General features: G+C 44.3%; 1 protein-coding gene across 1 annotated transcript in view; it reads right to left on the bottom strand.

Moving 5' to 3' along the window:
• Skap1 (src kinase associated phosphoprotein 1) overlaps positions 1-19542 on the bottom strand; it is a 286838-nt gene that overhangs the window by 29818 nt on the left and 237478 nt on the right. Inside the window, exons 7-10 of the mRNA XM_040749572.1 lie at positions 17798-17922; positions 15083-15146; positions 12752-12925; positions 3917-3967 (exon numbers count right to left, since the gene is read on the bottom strand). Of these exons, the coding sequence (XP_040605506.1) occupies positions 3917-3967; positions 12752-12925; positions 15083-15146; positions 17798-17922 (414 nt within the window). The remainder of the gene's footprint in view (positions 1-3916; positions 3968-12751; positions 12926-15082; positions 15147-17797; positions 17923-19542) is intronic.

The following is a 19542-nucleotide window of genomic DNA, read 5'->3' as shown; positions in this document are numbered from 1 at the left end:
GTTAGGACATTGGGTAGCCTCAGAGTTCAAGCTGGTACCAGAGAAAGGAGGCTGAAGGCCGGTCAGTGTGCTGTTTACATTTTCTTGATAAATGTAATGTGTCAGTGAGGCCTGGCATTAGGCACAGCTGTTTAAATTAGGAACACCAGAGACAAAAGCATTGAAAACAAACCTACCAGAGTAGGGCCCAGTGAGAGCTGGACCAAAACTCTGTAAACAGTGTTTTGAAATGCTCTAGTTAAAGCCAAGCCAGGAAAGGCCGCCATCTTTAGTACACTTAAAGTAGACACCCACTGCTACTTTATTAATAATTTCAGAAGTATGATAAAAAAAACTCACCAGGCACCACCAGGCAGCAGGAAGAGTGTTTTTTGTTCATTTTAAATACCATTTGCTTATGTTCAAGCTCATTTCGTCTTGAATAATGAAATTATTATGTCCCTTAATTTTGCAAGTATGATTTATATGGGGGGAATTCAAAGGTCCTGGTTCTCACTTCATCTGTTCCTTTTATTGGGTCAAAATTTTAGCTGGGTCTTGCTCAGCTCATGGTTGGCCGTGGAAAACCAAAGGGTAAGAGCTACAGAAGCCTGTGTACTCTTCCTTTTCTTTGGTGTAGGAGTTCTCTGTGGGCAGGCACCCTGTGGGCCTCTAGAGGGTCTGCAGTATGAAAAGCTCATGAGTAACTACTTTCCTGCTCTTCTGAGATGACAGCATGATTGCAAGAGTATACTGGTCTGCCCACAAATGGAGAGAGAGAAAGAGACAGAGACAGAGAGACAGAGACAGAGACAAACACACAGAGAGAAACAGACAGAGACAGAGAGATAAACCGAGAGACACACGGAGAGAAACAGAGAGAGAGACAGAGAAAGGGAGAGAGACAAAGAGAGAGATAGTGGTAGAGACAGAGAGATACACAGAGGTAAACAAAGATGGAGACAAAATAGGAAGAGAGAGAGAGACAGAAAGAGAGAGAAAGAGAGATAGACAGACACACAGAAAGGAGAGCCCATTCCCAAGGGCTTCCTTGGGAAGGGATTTGATGTTTCTAAGGGTGACTTGTGTCTCCATGGCATGGTACACCCAAGCAAAGGAAATTTTATACAAACATCCCAGAGTGAGCCTTGCTTTGGGCTACCCAGAAGTTACCCTTTCAGAGCACAGCAGGAAACTATGATCTCACTACTAAAGACCTTCAGTGTTAGATCCACTATGGGACTTGCCAGGCTGGAATGCAGAGAAAATCTGAGGTGTTGAAGAGTCACTCATTAAAGTAACCCTGTTACTAACAGTCACGCTGTAGAGCGAGCTCTTTATAGATTGAGTAATCAATACTACAAGGCCGTGATAGATTTTCTAGGTAACAGAATAAAATAAAAGAAATTGCATCTTACAGGGTCATTAACACTCAATAAGGATAAACTGAATTTCGTTTCCTCACTCCCTCTTTGGATAAGATCTGGGGTTGGACTTTAAAAGGGTTAGCAGTTCTGCCAGAGGAAAATAGCATCAAGCGACAGGGTCTGTGGGGTAGAGGACTTTTCAGTCCTCAGATGTCAGACGCCACAGCACCTGAGGGAGAAAGGCAGGAGTGGGGTAGGCCAGTTTGTTTAAAGCCTTTCCCTCCCCGGCACCTGAGAAAAGCGAAAAGAAGCAAACGTACATAACTGATCTATGACCTACCTAAACATTTACTCTGTCCCAGGCTTTTAAATGCCTTCAGTGAGGCTGTTGGTCCTTCCCCCAGATCTCTATATTTTGTTGTTATAAAACTAAGAGATGACAGTGGGAAGTTACATATGTGTTGTAGTTTCTACAGCTTCTTTGGAGAAAAGGCACTATATAAATTCAATAAATAAATAAGTAAACACAAATAATAAAAATCCCTGCCTCAGATTCTGCAGAGAGAGCGAAAAGTCCTCCTGTTTTTTAATCACCAAGTCACTAATCATTATAACTGGTGGGAAGTACAAGCCACAGAAACATATTTAGAGCTAGCCTTATGTTAACGACACCTATTTGGGAGGCAGAAAGTATGGGGAACAAAAGACTTCTTAAAAAATTCCTACTTGAATTATACCTGTTGGGATAGTTAAAAAATAAATCTCTTCTCATCTCCCAGATAGAACCTGAGAGAGAGAGAGAGAGAGAGAGAGAGAGAGAGAGAGAGAGAGAGAGAGACTATGAGGGGAGGGAGGAGTGCCAGGAATGGATATTTCCTGACTGGAGTTTAATACAATGTAGGCCCTAGGAAGCTTCCAGTTATCCCACCCCAGGTGTCCATGTAGGTGTATTTTCCTGTGCTGGTGATGGAAGTTGGTTGAGAAAAGCCTTATTTGGGACACGTTTGGTCAGAACAGATTTTCTGCTGGAATTCTGTATAGCAAGTAGAAAATGATAGAAACTAGGTTTCAGGGCTGGAGAGATATCTCAGCCATTAAAGGATATCACAACAAAACCTCAGAAATTAGGTCTCAGAGGACTTAATTCCATGTGCCTGAAGCCCCTAACATCCTTGAAGCTCATGCACCCCACATGCTTTCCCTCCTGCTTCCGTAGCACGACCTCTGATGCCACTGACTGTCCTCTTCCCTGAGAGAAGTTGGACCTTTGTGTACTTGAGTCCTTCTCTAAACCTTTAATTGTCACTTCCTGTAGGGGTGGGGAAGATGGCTCAGCAGAGAAAAGCACTTGTCCAGTGTAGCAGGAAGATGTAGGTTTTAATCACCAGAGTCCATCTAAAAGCCAGGCAAGGTTACCCATGTCTGTAGCCCCAGTGCTTCCATGGCAAGATGGGAGACAAGAGACTAAAGAATCCTGGGTCGTGGGTCAGCAGGCCAGGAGACCAGTGTAGTGGCAAAACAACAAAGAGATCCTGCCTGTGTCAAATGAAGAGGAAGGTCAGGCCCAAAACTGGGTCTTCTGACCTACACACGCACACATGCACACATATGCACACACACACACACATGCACATACATGCACACACATGCACGCACACACACACACGAATTCATTTCCCGCAAAGTTTGAAAAGGGAAAAGACACTTTGCTAAATGACTATGAATGAGAAGGAAAGGAGAGGAGGCAAGAGGAGAATGCGGAAAAGGTCAGAGAAACCGAGAGCTGGAGGGAAGTGGGGAAAGAACTCGTAAGCTGGAGGTTTTCACAGATCCTAATGGTGGAAAGCAACCTTCTCATATCTAAGTCAGTCCTGAATCCAGTTGTGCTGATGGAATGGACGTCCTTGCGGTGGCCCAAACAATGTGCGACATTGCTTCACTGACAATGAAGGAGTAAGTCCTTGGTCCACTTAAGGAGACTCAGGGCGTCTGACCTTAGGAGGGATGGGCTCACTAACAGCCTGAAGCATGGCTAACAGTCTGGGATGAATAAGATGTAATTTTGTATTCAACTAACCTGTTACATATTCATTTCCAAATGTGCTTGGAATCAAACCAGCCCATCCGAAGTCAGCAGCCTCCAGTTGTTCTATCCTTCACCCTGGCTTCACTTTTCAGATCTGACACATTTCCATTCCCCTCTGAACCTGCAATCTCCGGGCCTCTCAGGGAGAAGACATTTCCATCCTTCCCATTCTCAATCCTCTGATCTCTTAGAGATGAGGCAATTCTATTTTCACTGCACTGATTTAAGAAATACTGATAGGAAAAAATAAATATCTGCTTTGGCTTCCCACCTTCTGAAGACAAATCTTGGCTGTGCTAGGACATCGATTAAAGTGATTGGGTGTCTGCTTTTAAAGTTAAGGACTTCTCTATCCAGTCACTCTATTTGAGGCTTTGGGGGTCATGTACCAGAACTCTATTCATTAGAGAGCCCAGTAACGGTAGTGTTTTCTCAAGCCAGGAGCCCCATTGTTCCACCAGTGTCGTACAACCATGTCTTATACCTTGCCGTCGACGAGTGCCGCATGCGTCCTCTTCTAAATCATGGTCTTCATCTGAGGGGACAAATAGTCAGCATTAGCCATCAGTGTGGGAGGTTCAGTCTTCATGCTCTTTCATTTGAGGGCTCACCTTTCTCTGAGTTCACTGACCTCTTCCCCTTTCTTGTGTTTCAAAACACGGCTCAGGCTGGCTTTGAACTCATGATCTCCCCACCTTAACCTCTCAAGAGCTGGGATTACAGGCCTGTGTTATCATGTCTAGTCAGGGAACTCTCTCCTTTAAAGGAAGTTTCATTAGCATGTTTTCTTCTTCTTCCCCTCCTCAACCATCTCTCACCTTCAGATCGGCCATCCTCTTCTTTCTATTATTGTTTCCAAACATTCTCAAGTACACACTATATACTAGGAACAGGGGACACACAACAGACAAGCATGCCAAAGTTCCTGCCTTGACGGAGCTTCCAACTCATTGAATCACCAAGGGGCTTATCATTAGACCCAGCTCTTTTCCTCAATGTCTATTTCTTCTTTCTTTGTAGAATTCGTGCTTGTATTTGTTATCTGTATGCAGACATCTTTTTTGGTTTTAGTCACTCCAGAGTTAGGGTTTCAGAGAGAGAGATTGTGTGTGTGTGTGTGTGTGTGTGTGTGTGTGTGTGTGTGTGTGTGTATGTGTGTGTGTGTGGTCATGAGTTTTAAACCTTTTGTGATTAATTAGTCCTTAACATATCCATTTTTGTTCAGCTGTATCGGAGGCTGGTCATGTACGTAGTTTTATGTTCCTAGTACTTGAGGCCTGTAGTTATCTTTTTACTGTTTTATTTAGCCTGCCTTGTTCATTAGAGTATAGGCTCCTGAGGGCAGATGGAATGGTCTTTTAATTAATTGCTGTGGATTCACAATGAGTTCTAAGTCAAATGCTAGTGTCTAACTCCAGTCAAGTGTTTATATGGCCAAAGTCACAATGTGATTGGCTCAAGTTTCTTACCCTCATTAACCTGTTTCATCTCAAGCTTTGTACTACTTGACATAATAGGAACTGGGCCTTTATTAAGAAAGTATGTGTATTAGAGTAACATTTGATAATCCTATTTTATAATATCGAGTTATAATGTATATATACATTATATATGTATGGGGCAGAAAAAGGTTCATTACTCTTTTCACTAACTATCTCCTCTTTTCTTTTTCTCTTATGCAGAACACTCAGACAGACAGACAGACAGACACATACTTGTTCCTACATCCTATGGAAAAGGAACACTTTGAAAGAATTAAAAAAATATTTTATTATTTCATGTGCGTGAATACTTTACCTGTGTATATGTATGTGCATCATATGTGTGCCTGGTGCCCATAGAAGAGGATGTTGGATCCTCTTGGACTGGAGTTATAGATATTTGTGAGCGGCCTTATGGGTTCTGGGAGTTGAACCCTGGTCCTCTGGAAAAGCAACTAGTGCTCTTAACTGCTGACTCATCTCTTCAGCCCTTTGAAGGATTTTTATTACTGTCTAAGGTTCGGCATCAGGGACTTTCTCCTCTTCCCATCTGTAGTGCTTCTCAACCCCACCTCGAGGTACAAAGATGTAAGGTAATGGAGGAATGAAATCAAATGTAGGAAACAGGGCTCGTATAAATAAGTCATACTAAGTATCATTCTTTTCACACAGTCTTCTCACTACTGTCCCCTTCCTCCCTTCTGCTATGATGCTTTTCCTTCTTGCGGTGGGGCCGGTTTTACAGGCCTGACAATATTAAGAGGGTGAGTTGGTGTGTCCTCCTTGTAGAGATGCCCAATAATTTGGACAGCAAGCAGCTCTTTTCCTGGTATCAAACAACTCAATCACAAGGACCAATAATGTGCTGTGCTTAAGCACTTTTGCAGAGAGCGTTTCTCCTACCTCTGCTGTCCATGCACAGCTGTCTCTTCCTCCCAATGCTAATCAATGTAAATTGGGTCAGATCTCCACTGCGAATTACAAATTGGATCTGAAGTTGGAGGGTCACCGTGCCTGCTACTCCACCTCCTTCCCACCGCCATTAGATGGGAAGCTACACCAAAGATCTTTTCTAAATAAATCAGACTTTATTGTAAAACTCGGCCACTGACGAGACATAACCTCATTAGCATTGATTTTAAAATAAATTATTGAAAGTGGCCTGCCTGCTCTTTGCATTTGTAAAAAAGGGGAATGTAAATGTATTTGCAATGATAAAAATGAAAACTAAAACTTGATTCCTTTATCCTTTCAGGCAATAGCACTCAATCTAGGCATAATCCAAAAAAAAAAAAAAAAAAAAAAAAAAAAGGAAAACTAGAAGCATGGTGCTTTGTTCACTTCACTCCCAGATCCCAGAACAGATTCTCTGATTTCCATTGCACCTTTAGAGTCACCTAGAAAGAAAGAAAAATGCTGGCCGTTAAGCATGTGTATTATTTGTCACTGCTACCGGGCCCTCTGGTGATGGATATGAGCGGGAAGCTGGGGTCTCCACTTCTCTTCATCTGCCTTGTCCTCTGGTGGCTGAAAGCGGCCTCCAGTGAAGAAGCTTTGCTACTGATAGGCCTGGGACTGTGTCTGGGGCATCTCAGGAGGTCTGAGGATGGGGTCCCATCACACAGTGGAGGAAGACCCTTCTACAGTTGGTTATGAGGAGCACAGCTCTTGGTACCATTTTAGCTTCAGAGTTTGATACAATCTCTCTCGGACCCTTCTGTGAAACCAATCTGGTATCTCAGCAAGGTCCAAAGTCAAGAAGATTATAATGTAACTGGGATTTTGTTTTTGTTATTTTGAGACAGTGTTTCTCTGTAGCTTTGGAGCCTGTCCTGGGACTTGCTCTGTAGACCATGCTGGCCTCCAACTCACAAAGATCTGCCTGCCTCTGCTTCCTGAGTGCTGGGATTAAAGATGTGTGCCACCACTGCCTGTTGTAGCTGGGATTTTTAAGAAAGGTTTTTTGCTTAAAAAGAGGGGTGGGCTAGGGAGTTAAATTTCTTATTTTTGTTACTCTGTACAGGAGGGCTTTATTATTATTTATTATTGTGTGTGTGTGTATGTATACACATGTGCTCACCTGCATCAGGCTGTATGTGTTGAGGTCACAGGATAACTTGAGAGAGTTACTTCTCTCCTTTTACCATGTGGGTCATATGGCTTGGTGACAGGCCTCTTTACCTACTGAGGCATCTTGTTGGCCTGAGATTTTTCATTTTAAAAGACTATTTTGAGAAAAAAAATACACACACACACACACATACACATACACATTTAAGTTAAAGAGCTCATTGGACTTCCTTATAAGATTATTATTAGGCATTTTAGCATTACATCTATGGAAATACATCTTCATTTAAAAGAGAATTAAAATTTATGTGCTAGCTCAACTTTAAACAGTAATAGATTATAATGGTTCTTGCTTCTAACAGGGCATATGGGACCCCAATCTTACACAGGCTTTAAACAAATTAACCTCTGAAGATTACTGTCCACTTATTACATTAAATGCTCTACTTGATTCCCAAATATCTCATCTCAATTGGGAAAACAGTTGAAGAAGATTCTGTTAACTGTGTGAACATGTGAGGGAACCATGGGGCATCACAAATGAGCACCAGTATCCGGAGAGTGGATTTCAATCAGCATTCTTGGCACAGTGTCAGGGACACTAATGAGAGAGGCTGAGAGGAGCAGGACACCGAATCCACTTAGGAGGGACAGAGAGGTGCTAGCTGCCTCTGACATCTGAGTCCTTTCTGAAGTGTGGCTCTGCCTCCCACCCCCAACATTGACTAAACCGATACCAGAAAGAACAACGGGGGAAAATGATCTCATCAAAAAGAGGGAAAAGTACTTCCTTCAGACAAAAAGTGACAACAGCTGAAAAAAATGCCAAACGTATTAATGTGCAGCCAGGTGTCAAGGTGCCATGGTGACAGCTGCAAGAGAAATGCATGGAGTCTTGATGTACAAGGGGAGCATCCAGAAAAATAGGAATAAACCACTGGCTGGCATGCCCAGACAAGCTGTAGACCCCTGCATGCTACAACAGCTCTAGACAACAATAGAACATATGAGCAAGAGGCTGAGAACACACTTGCTCTCTGCTGTATATTGGGTAATCTCTATGGTTACCTCGAAACACTTCCACCCTATCTCCATGGTATGGTCGGTGTATAAGGTAGTAAACTCAATTTGTGCTAATAGCAACATTTGGAACACATAGAATTTAATTTTACAAGTAATAACTGAGTACCTACTAACTGGGGAGAAGGACACGAATATAAGTCAGCATGATCAGAGACAGAGCTTAATTCCAGTGGAGTCTGAGAGGATGTCACACCTGCGGATTGCACATCTGAGCAGAGATTGGGGGACATGCTAGGTAGAAGAAACAGCATGGTTTCAGCTGCTGCTGGCCCAGCAGTACCCCATGGCTGTTGCTCAGAGTGTAGACAGACAGACAGACAGACAGACAGACAGACAGACAGACAGTGAGCAGGGGTGAGGAAGGCAAGAGGCCAGGGGGCTAGAAGGAGGCTGGGAATGGCACTGACTCATACATTTTGTGTTTTGGGCCTGGTTTGTTTTATATTTTTTTCTTCCTTTAGATTTCTGTCACCATTCCTTTTTCCTGTGTGCCCAGACAACTTATACAGGGGGAAAGATAATCCCACAGAATGTTGTTTCCATTCGACTCTAATTAAAAAAAACCCTAGTTATATGCTTTATCATAAAGCAATCTGGTTTCTGGGTCTATAACAACCCTCTGGGGGCAGTGTGGGTAACTTCAGAATGTGCACAGAGATTTCCAGAAAGGCCTCTTTGTCTCTTTCTGTTTGTATTTTGGGGACTCTCTAGAGAACACAGCTGGATCCTGCTGCCATTATAGCTACTACAAGGCCCCAGTTACAGCTCTCCTATGGTCTTAGATGCCTTACTGGCTTCTAGCCTTGAGGTCCCAGACAATGCAGGACCTGATAAAAGATGTCCTTATATGGAATCTTGAACTGTGGATCTGGGCCTGTGCTGGCCTGCAGAACAACACCAAGGAAGATGAGAAAAGGTTTAGGAAACTCTGTTTTTTAAAAAAAGATTCATTTTTATATTTGTGTGTGTGTGTGTGTGTGTGTGTGTGTGTGTGTATCAAGCATATGCAGGTTCCTATGGAGGCCAGAAGAGGGCATCAAATCCTCTGGAGCTGGAGTTGTGAGCTGTCCAATGTGGATGCTGGCCTGAGCCCAGGTCCTCAGGAAGAGCAGCAGGTGCTCTTAACCACTGAGACATCTCTCCAGCCCAAAGCCTCCTATTTTAGCATCTATCTGGCTTTCATACTTCTTAAAGTATGAAATGAAATGAAATCTTAAAACTCAAGGGCCCCCATTTGCTCAATAGGAATGTTCAGAAATCCTAGTGGATACCAACTTTGAAGCCATATTTTCTAGGACTAACATTTTTTGTGGTCTGGCTGAAAACCTTGAGTGCTTTGGTTTTTCTCTCCTGGGGACAAGAGTGCTAGCCATGTAGCAAATGCCAATTATCTCATGATTAATGTGATGTTGTGCATTTAATTTGATGACCCAGACATTATTTTGGTTAGGTGAAAAATTTTTTTATTGACTTGGCATATGTTGTGTATTCTTTTCACTCTTCTAGAAGCCATTTAAATTACATGTGGGAGGGGAAGCCTCACTTACATGCCTTTCTTCACAGGCACAGTGAGGACTTGCATAGGGCCCTCCCCCAAAGAGTAGGGTCAGCAGACCTGCCAACACTAAAAATCCTTCACAAAGCATGTTCACCTGTTATAGTGAAACAACGCTAGAGAGCTGAGCCATTTGACTCTGGACGTGGTATGCAGGGTTAGCACAATCCAGTGCTGCTGTTGGCTGCCCCTCCACCCAGCACCTGGCCTCTTGGTAGGAAGAAAAAAGGGCCTGAGCAGAAGGTGCTCTCCACATTCCATCTGTTCGGGGTTTTCAGATTCACATATGCTTCATACACATAGTCGCAAACGCCTACCTGGACTGTGCATTTGGGTTCGGCTGGGGAGGGCGGGACCTATCCGTCCCCTAACTTTTTGAGGAAGTAGTATTTCCTATTACACAGCACCAGGTGAATGCTACCTTTCTCTATGCCAGTGCTCTGGGCTAAGCGCACACCCAGTGTTTCCAGGCTCGACCCCCCAAATCCCTCCAGGATGCTGCGTTGCCTTTTCCATTTTACAACGGACACAGAAGGCAGGGAGCTTGCTGAAGTTCTCACAGCTAGCAGGTGCCAGTGCAGATCTACTCTGACTTACAGCCAGCTTTGTGCCTGTCCCCCCACATGCTGATTCTCAGTAGGTGGTGGCTGGCGCGGAGGGGGGTGGGTGGGGGAGGGGTGGGGAGATGATGCTAGGCCCCTCACATTCCTTCTCTTTAGGACTGTGGTGTGACAGATACAAAACTCACACAACAATTCCAGAAGCAACAGTAGTGGAGTGCTAGAAAGCTCAGATGAGGGAGACACAGGGCTGGAATAATCACGTGACAAGTCTGTAAGACCTGTGGTGGAATTTGGCTTCTGTTTATTGGAAGCACAGGCAAGGTAGTTGTTGTCCCTCTAACCTGCAGCAAGAGATCCTTCCTTCCTTCCTTCCTTCCTTCCTTCCTTCCTTCCTTCCTTCCTTCCTTCCTTCCTCCCTCCCTCCCTCCCTCCCTCCCTCCCTCCCTCCCTCCCTCCCTTCCTTCCTTCCTTCTCGGTCTTTTGAGACAGGGCTTCTCTGTAGCTTTGGCTGTCCTGGAACTCACTCTGTAGACCAGGCTGGTCTCAAACTCACAGAGATCCGCCTGCCTCTGCTTCTCCAGTGCTGGGATTAAAGGTGTGCGCCACCTCTGCCCGACTTGATCCTGGCTTTTCTATAGTGTGGCTGCCTCACTTTCTGCGGATAGCTGTGGGCACAGAGTTAGTGACTGTTTGAGAAGGTTGACAAACCTCCATGCCCTTGGGTTCATTCTTTATATAAGCAGTGAGAGGTTTGGAAGGGCTCCCCAGACCCCAGCAGAGGGTAGGCGTTCAGGAGGCAGAATAAGCTTGTGCTACTGAGAAGTCAGTCCCTGACCCAGAATAAGGCGATGATCTCAAACTCATCCTGTTTTCTGAGGCCTCCTTCCCTTTGCGCTCCATCCCTGGGCATCAGCTCCATCCTCCCTGGCTTCTTTGACTACCACAACCCTTCCCTTTGCACTCAGGAAGGCAGAGTGGTCCAGGGTGGTGTTCCAGTTGGGACCTAAGGTGGAGGCTCACCTGGATCTGTCCCAGAGCCCGGGCAGGAGTGAGCTGAATGTAAACTCACTGGGAAGAAAGCTGGCCAAGTTGGAGAGTGCATCTCCTTTTAGGGAGTGTGGTGAATTAGATCGTCTCTGCACCCTGCTGTTGCGATGGCACAGGCTGTGAAAGGGAGGATTCTCAGAGGAGCTGTGTTTTAATGTAGCAATTTGATTCAATTTTCCACTCTATAAAATTACCCATCACTGCTCGTTGCTTTCTAACAGACACCTTCACTCTTAATTTAACAATCCTATCGAATTCTGCCAGGGAAATTGGAAAAATTTATCACCTGTGAAATTTTATTTTCCTTTGGTTGTATCTGTTTTTGTAAAACTTCATTAACGACGATGACTTGCTGAGGAAATTATCATCTTTTTTTTAACTTCAGACACAAGAAATGGCTCGACCTCAACCAAGATATCATTTGCATAATAAAACACAACAAAAAAGACTGGGGAAGAAGAGACCGGCAGAGGCTGCAGGAAGAAGGGAAGGAGTGGGCTCTCCTAGGTGGACACAGCCTTGCATCTTGACTGGGGGCAATGACATGGCTTCTCTTTCAGGCAAGAGACAAACAGGGAACGCCTACTAAAGAGGGTTGGACCCTCTTCTTAGGGAGCCTTGGAATGCAATTATTTACTGATGATGCTTTTAGCAAGGGACCCTGTCTTCAGGGGCCTAAGTGTTAGATTCACCTTAGTTCCTAGGTTCATCTGGGATGCAGGTTTACATTGCTATAAATTTTGGCTTAATTTGAATTTCTTAGCAGAGCACTAAACCCCTGGCAAATTTCCATCGCAGCGCTTTCTGAATGGACTTGAAAATTCAGCTTCCCCATTGTCTAAATACCTCACAATTAAAAGGCTCAGGCTTTGGTTTTCCAGTCTGACCCCCACTGTGTTCTGCACTGTTCACCAGCTGCTGGATCCCCACCAGAAGCGGCGATGACTGTGCGTTTTCTGAGATGCTAGTGAGCCTGCCTCCTGAAGTCGAGGGCTCCATCGAGAGGCCTGCTGCAGCAGTGTGCCGAGGGCAAGCAGGGCTGCTTTATTCTCAGATGATATTTTGATTTTGGACAATAGTGAGTGGTGTTCTATTTGGGTTTTACTGTGTCACTAAAATGGTTTGTTGGCATTTGTATAATTCAGACTTTTGAAAGCTTCTGTACCTTTGAGACGGCTTTTTGTCCTTCTCTTGAGTCTGCAGAAAATATGTGGGAACTAGAGAGTTATGAGGCTTCACCCCCAGACTCATGGTAGACCCAGGACAACTGGAGGGAGTGTTCTCTGGCCTTTAACCTTAGAGGCACAGGAACAGATGACTTCATGTGGCACAGATGAGAGACACCTTGGTGGACTTCATCTTGCTCCCAGAGCAAGTCAGAGACACTGCACTTCGAGTCATGAACTTCCTACACTGTCCCCTGCAGAGAATGACGTTTAGATGGGAACTCTTTTGGGGGACTGTCTCATTCTCCCACCAGGTCAGGAGGTTTTGAAAGTAGGGAAGATGAAGTATTTCACCTGGTAGGACTTCATAAATATCCTCTTCTTCATTTGTAGGCTCAGGCAAGGTCTTGACTCTGCACTGGGAACGGGACTTTGGGGAGTCAAAGCCATCAATGTCATCATACGTTTCTTCCTCTTCTTTCTCCTCTTCCTCTTCCTCTTCACAGGGAATGGTTGAGGAGCTCAGATCTGCCAGGGCAAAGATAAGAATGAGTAAAGGTAGAAAGAAAAAAAGAAGAATGAGGCTGGGTGAAGGAGGAGGGGGGATGAGAATAAAACATGTCAGAAGAAAATGAAACACTAGCTTAAGTGCAGTTATTTTTAATGTAGGCCTCGGTGGCAGGAATCTACAGAAAAGGCCAGCCCGACACAGCATCAGGTTTAGGCCACCAACATAAATCGTCTCTGGCAATAAAACTTGGTCAGAACGAAGAGGCTGAGAAGTATGGGTGTGTGAATGAAAACACAAGGTGAGGGAAAGAAAAGAGGCCGGCTGAGGCATGGCCAGGGCCGTGTTCTGCTCATCAAGCAGAAAACCAATGGGTGAGTGACGGCCCCGCCTTCTCTAAGAGCCAGGGCCATGTGGGGGCGCCAGAGCTCTCGGAAGCTCATCTCCCGGTGATCTCTTGTAGAATTCAGACAAATTTGTTGGTGGGGAGGGAATAAAAACGGGGGAAAAAGCAGCAGAAGAAAAGAAATGGGAGGAGTGTGGAAAAAGACCACTGTCATGCGACCAAATGGAATGGCTAAACGGCACAGTTACCATGTCCTTTCATGGCCTGGCTGACCTTAAACTGGGTCACTGCGTAGAGGACATTCAGTCATTACAGCACTGTGAGACCAGGGCAGGGAGTAAGATTGGTTTCAGTTCTGGTGTGTGTGGTGGGGAGCTTATTTTCTGCCTTGGTGTGCTCCTGGAACCCCCCACTGAGGGGCCCCTGTAGGACCCCGTGAGCACAGTGAGTATACTCTGGGGAAGAGGAGGATGGAGGGACTTGAACAGTTCATTTCAAAACACAATAAAACTGTTTGACTTGATTAGGCTTTTAATAAAGATTTCCCACCAAATTTCATCTGAATTCTGGTGACTCCATATGAGGAAAGGCACATTTGCGGCTTCAACCATATGTTATTATTTTGTTTGTTTTAAAGTAAAATGGAATGAATAATTTCTTCAATGTGAGATTCTGAAGGTACCACAGGGTACAGCTCAATAAAGCTGCTTTGGGTTTTATGGAGGTTTACACACTTAGGGGTATATTACACGCATAAATCCTAGGCACCTAGATGAGAGTGTACCCTGTAGCCTCACCATCAATGCTCATGGTTGCCTAGTTCCAGTCTATTATACGCGATGCTGTCGGTGCACGCCATAGTTTGTTTTTGTGATAGCAGAGGTATAAGTGAGAAAAAGAGGCAATTCTTGTAATTAAGGCTCCGCTGCTTCCTTCATTTTATCTACAATAAAATCTTACTGCAGAATAATAAACCGTGATGAGAAACCTTGGTGATTTTAGGTGGCTGTGCACCTCTGTCTTGGGCCGTGCACAAAGTTGGTGTTTTTATGTTTTGCTGAGGCAGGGTTTAGCTAGGATGGTCTATGAGCATCCTCTTTGGCCGAATCTACCTGCTAGGACACTCCCAGACAAAGCTTCCTGGGCCATTGTGGCTGCTGCACCAGGCCTGCAGGCTGGCTGGCAGAGGGTACTCTCAGAAGAGTCGTTTAACATCATCAGGAAGGACTCTTGCCATCCCAAGGCAAAGAACATTTTACTGTGGCTTGGGAAACAGCAATTTAGTTTTAATGTCCAGTGTCCCTGATGACCACCAACATGAGTCTAGAACTCTACTTCTAAACAAAAACAAAAATAAAAAGAGGATGGGGCTGGAGAGATGGCTCAGAGGTTAAGAGCACTGACTGCTCTTCCAAGGGTCCTGAGTTCAATTCCCAGCAACCACATGGTGGCTCACAACCATCTACAATTCAATCTGGTGCCCTCTTCTGGCCTGTAGGCAGAACACTGTATATGTAATAAATAAATAAATCTTAAAAAAATGAAAAGAGGAGAGGAGAAGAGAGGGAGGGTTTTGGCTTTCAATTAGATGATGGTCTTTTTTTTTTTTGGTTTTTACGAGACAGGGTTTCTCTGTATTGTTTTGGAGGCTGTCCGTCCAGCCTGGCCTCGAACTCACAGAGATCCACCTGCCTCTGCCTCCCGAGTGCTGGGATTAAAGGTGTGTCTCACCAATGCCAGGCCAGGGAAACCTTTAGATTGAACTTTCAAAACAGAACTTCAACTGCAAATCCACTTGTGTAGCATATATATTTAAAATGATAGCTCTTACCTTTTAACAAGAAACTTATTTGATCCACCCAGTCTCTGGCTTCCACTGGACTAAGAGCTGTAAACTGGAGAAGAACGAGGGGATTAATTTAGTCATCACCTTCACTAAAACTCCTGCTAAATAGACTCAAAGGAATTCGGGTTTCAGAACCAAGCATAGAGTTTAGGGTTCTCCATCTCCTTACAATTTAGAAAAAAAAAGATCAAAACATCTCACATAACTGCTTTATGTCTTCAGCAACTTTACACACCAAGGAGGACCGCTTTAAGTCTGGAGGCTTATATTCATGTATACCCACTCGTTTGACTATTTCTTTATCAGAGATTCATGGGAGAAAGGTTTATGGGGGGGAATAAAGGCAAATCAACTCGGACATGAGATGGCAACACTACAAGGAGGGGTCTTTGACAGCAAGGGGGTATGAGTTTCAGTGCCAGGGATGATACTGGGGCCTTGGGTACACATGCAAAGTTGAGTACTCCCACTCCACAGCAGGATGTTGGGAAGAGGCCAGGAGAACTTGTTTTTGCTTAGAGCAGGCTTGGGGGGATGGGTTGCTGAAGTAATGCTGTTTTGGTTGGTGGAAAGGAATGGAGGGAGCTGACCACTTCAGCTGTGGGAACCATGTGAGCAGTGGGAACAGCAGACACGTGGCTACAAGCAGGTCAGGTGGAGTGGGGAACAAGTACAGGTGAGAGCAGAGGGTCGGGCAGGAGGGCTCTGTCTAGACTTAAAATACAGGCAACAGGAACTCACTGTCATTTCTAGCAAAGAGTGTGGGTGATTCTATCAGTAGCTGTGGATAGGAAGGATTGGAATAGGGATATCTTGAGACTGAAGACCAGTTAGAAAGTTGTTTAAGTAGCCTCTCTTGCAATCCTATAAGCCCAGAACCATGGGGAATAGAGACCCAAGGATTGCTGGGGCTTGCCAGCCTAACAAAAAAACATGAGTTCAAAGTTCAAGGAGAGACTCTGCCTCAAAGGAATAGTATTGAAAGTGATAGAGGAGAACATCAGTGCCCTTGGGTTTCTGCCTGTATGCAGAGCATGCATATTTGCTTACACACACACACACACACACACACACACACATACACACACACACACACACAATGATAATGATAAAGCATGAACCTGTATTTCTTATGCAGCATGTACTTTTTTTTCAGAGACAGGATTTTTCTGAATTGCTTTGGAGGTTTTCCTGGAACTCACTCTGTAGACCAGGCTGACCTCGAACTCACAGAGATCTGCCTGCCTCTGCCTCCCGGGTGCTGGGATTAAAGGCATGAGCCACCAAAGCCAGGCGCAGCATGTACTTTTAGCGAACCCTAATGGCCATAGAATTAAAATGTTCTTTCATCTCAAGTTGATTCATTTTAAAAATTGCAAAGGGTTAGTGCTTGGCTACTCTGTTTTGTGAAGCAGGATGTGGTATGTTTGCTTGCCTGTCTTTGGTCCATTGAATCTAAACTATTACTGTGGGCCTAGGATTCTTCCTTTGGTCCTTTCTTCCTCTCTTTATCTATTCCCATGGCTAAGTCCCTATCACTTCACCCAGAGGGCTATTTATACAGTTCTGGATTTGAACTCAGCTTTTGATGGTTGTGTAACAACCAGGAGTCTTCTGAATGATTGTTCCGGGACATTTATAGTTTCTGAAAAACACACAGTTCTAGAAAGTGTTTCTAGGAATATTGTTTGAATTTTTCACATAAGTTTTAATCTGGATGTAGTAATAGTATAATTTAATAATAATAGTAACTTAGAAACATGCTGAGTGCATACATCTGTTACATAATGTTTACAAAGAATCCTACAGAGAAGTTTAGTTAAACTTTAAAACACCTGGATATTGCATAATGAAGACATAGATCATTTTATCAAATTAATGGTCAAGACACTATCAAGGGAAAAAGTTGAGTGCTGAGGAAAATTTGAGAAGTCAAAGGGTTCTTTAAATTGTTAATTTAATTTTTGTATGTTTTTTCTTTTTTCTAAGGTAGCTAAAGTTCAGTTACATAGTTTTGGTGGTGATAAAATAAAGATGATCTACTCATGAACAGACAATATACATATACATGTAAAATACATACCTGATGAATATAAATATATTCACTCTGACATAGTTTAAAAAAAGGAGTAGTGAATATTCAAAAATATATAAAAATTACCATAATGAGGAATAAGTTTCTCATTGACAAGGCTTCACAGGTCCCCAGACTTCACTATTTCTCTTCAGAAAGAATTGCCACCAAGGGCTGGCAAGCCCTTCTAGAGACACAGCATATCCACGCCCAGAAGGGAGGTTTTAGACAGAAAAGCAAACGTGGGAAAAATTATTTTTCATTCTGTTGCTTATTTTGGGTTTCATGGATGGACGTAAGGTTGGCCAGTTGGAAAACAGAGAGAATAGGAACTTCAGGGGTGAAATCAGCCTGTGAGCAAGGAATTGGACTATGGGTTGTAATAAGCAAGAATCTCACCTGTGGAATGGTACTGGGAAGATAAGGGAGGGGTGCAGAGATAAAAGTCAAGTGGAGATGGTGAGTTTAGCAGCAGATGAGAGGGGAGCATGACTCAGCAAGGACGGCGCAGGAGAGCAGGTCTTAGCAGGGGAGAGGTGAGCGGGTATCACACAGGACAGTGGCCATGGATCACATGCAACAGCATGGAAAATGAAAAGCTAATAAGGATCACCAGGCCATCCTACCTCATAGCTGCGCCTATCCTGGGAAGTCAGTTCAAAGCAGCATTCTTTCTTGGAGTCTTTTCGAAGGTGGGGAGCCATCCGTACACTGTAGCCCTTAATGAGGAAGGTCCCTTTGGGTTGCTTGCCTGCAAAATAGCAAAACTCCCTGTATCTCTAGAGAGACACATCAGCTAAGGGAAGGCATCGTCTCTGGTAGGGAAAATAAAAAGCACCAAACAGCTGGTTCATCCCCTGAGGAACCACACTTGTCTAAGAAAGGTTATTAGGGACATCTGGGAAGAGGCTATGGCCATTGTCAGACAGATCAGCACCAAGCAAGGGGAATCCAACATGAAAGGTTATTTTACCAAAAGTGTCCAAGAGAGACGGGGAATTTATTAGAATGTTAAGAGATCTATAATAACAGAGAGCAGGAGTTATTACAGCTGGGAGAGTGGCTGTAAACGTGGGGCTCTTGAAAGCTATTACAGAGCCCAAACATTATTATCAGGGCCAGCAGAGTTCACGTTCAAGGAGGGGCACAGCAGCGCAGAAGGTTATCCTCAAGTCCCTGAATTTCCTTCCATACCCTACCTGAAATGCTCGTCCCTCCCCTGCAGGCCAGGTGGGAATTTATGCTAGAGGAAGAAAAATTCAAACTCAGCATTGGATCCTCTTCCAAGAGGTAAATGGGGAAGTAGCCAAATAGCATATTATGAGAGGATAAGGAAGGTGACAAAGAGAAAGGGACCCCAAATGAAGGAGAAGAAAAGCCACTCTGTGGGTCATCTCTATTCTAAACAAATACAGTATTGGACTCTTCTCTATTTCCCCGAGAGAGATTGCGCCTGCGTTCTGTGGTTCATACAGAACATGCCGAGGGCCAGCAACCGCAGTGTCTGGCTGAGGACGGTGTTCTCTGCCAAGTGGAGTGAATTGGAGTTGAATCTTTCCCTCACCCCATCCAGTGCTAAAGACTGAACGGATGCCTTTGGATGATGGTGGCAAATGAAGGACAAACAGAGAGAGAGAGGGGGGGGGAGAGAGAGAGAGAGAGAGGCAGAAAGGTAGAGAGAAGGGAGGAAGGGAGGCAGGAGGGGGAGAGGGAGGGGAAGAGAAGGAGGGGAGGTTCTATTTTTACCTGGTTGAGCTAAAAGAAACACACAAACACTGTACCCACTGAGAAAATGTCCTGGGCATAATAACCAGTAACTGGCGAGAGGGGAGTCATGCAACAGTGCTTTTTGACACCAGAATCTTTTTTGTTAAAGTATCCCTCCTTGTTCTAACTGGCCACTAAAATGTTTTGTTGCTTCTTTGGTCGCCAGATTTTATTTCACCCTGGTGGCAAAATGGTCAATAAAAGTCTCCAAGCCCCTTGCTCTCACCATCCACCCCCGCCATAAGACCTGAGTTCTGAATGAACAGACCTGGCTTTATACCAGATATGCCAACACTTACCATTTCTTAAAGACATTTATTTTTATTCCCTGTGTATGGGTGTTTTGCTTGCATGTATATATGTGTACCATGCACATGTCTTGTGCCTTCAGAGGACAGATGAGGATATCAGATTTCTTGGAACTGGAGTTACAGATGGCTATGGGATACTTCATAGGTGCTAGGAACTGAACTTAGGTCCTTTTTGCAAGAGCGATGAGTGCTCTTAACAATGGAGCCCTTTTTGCAACTCTCCAATCACTTATTTAAATGCAAGAGAAATGATGGACAGTTTTATGGTGGTCCAAATATACTAGCTTGAAAAA

The sequence above is a fragment of the Mesocricetus auratus genome, unplaced genomic scaffold (assembly GCF_017639785.1).
Source record: "Mesocricetus auratus isolate SY011 unplaced genomic scaffold, BCM_Maur_2.0 Super-Scaffold_100007, whole genome shotgun sequence".
NCBI lineage: Eukaryota > Metazoa > Chordata > Mammalia > Rodentia > Cricetidae > Mesocricetus > Mesocricetus auratus.
The sequence above is the reverse complement of the archived record's forward strand: the minus strand, read 5'-3'. Positions and strand labels throughout refer to the sequence as shown.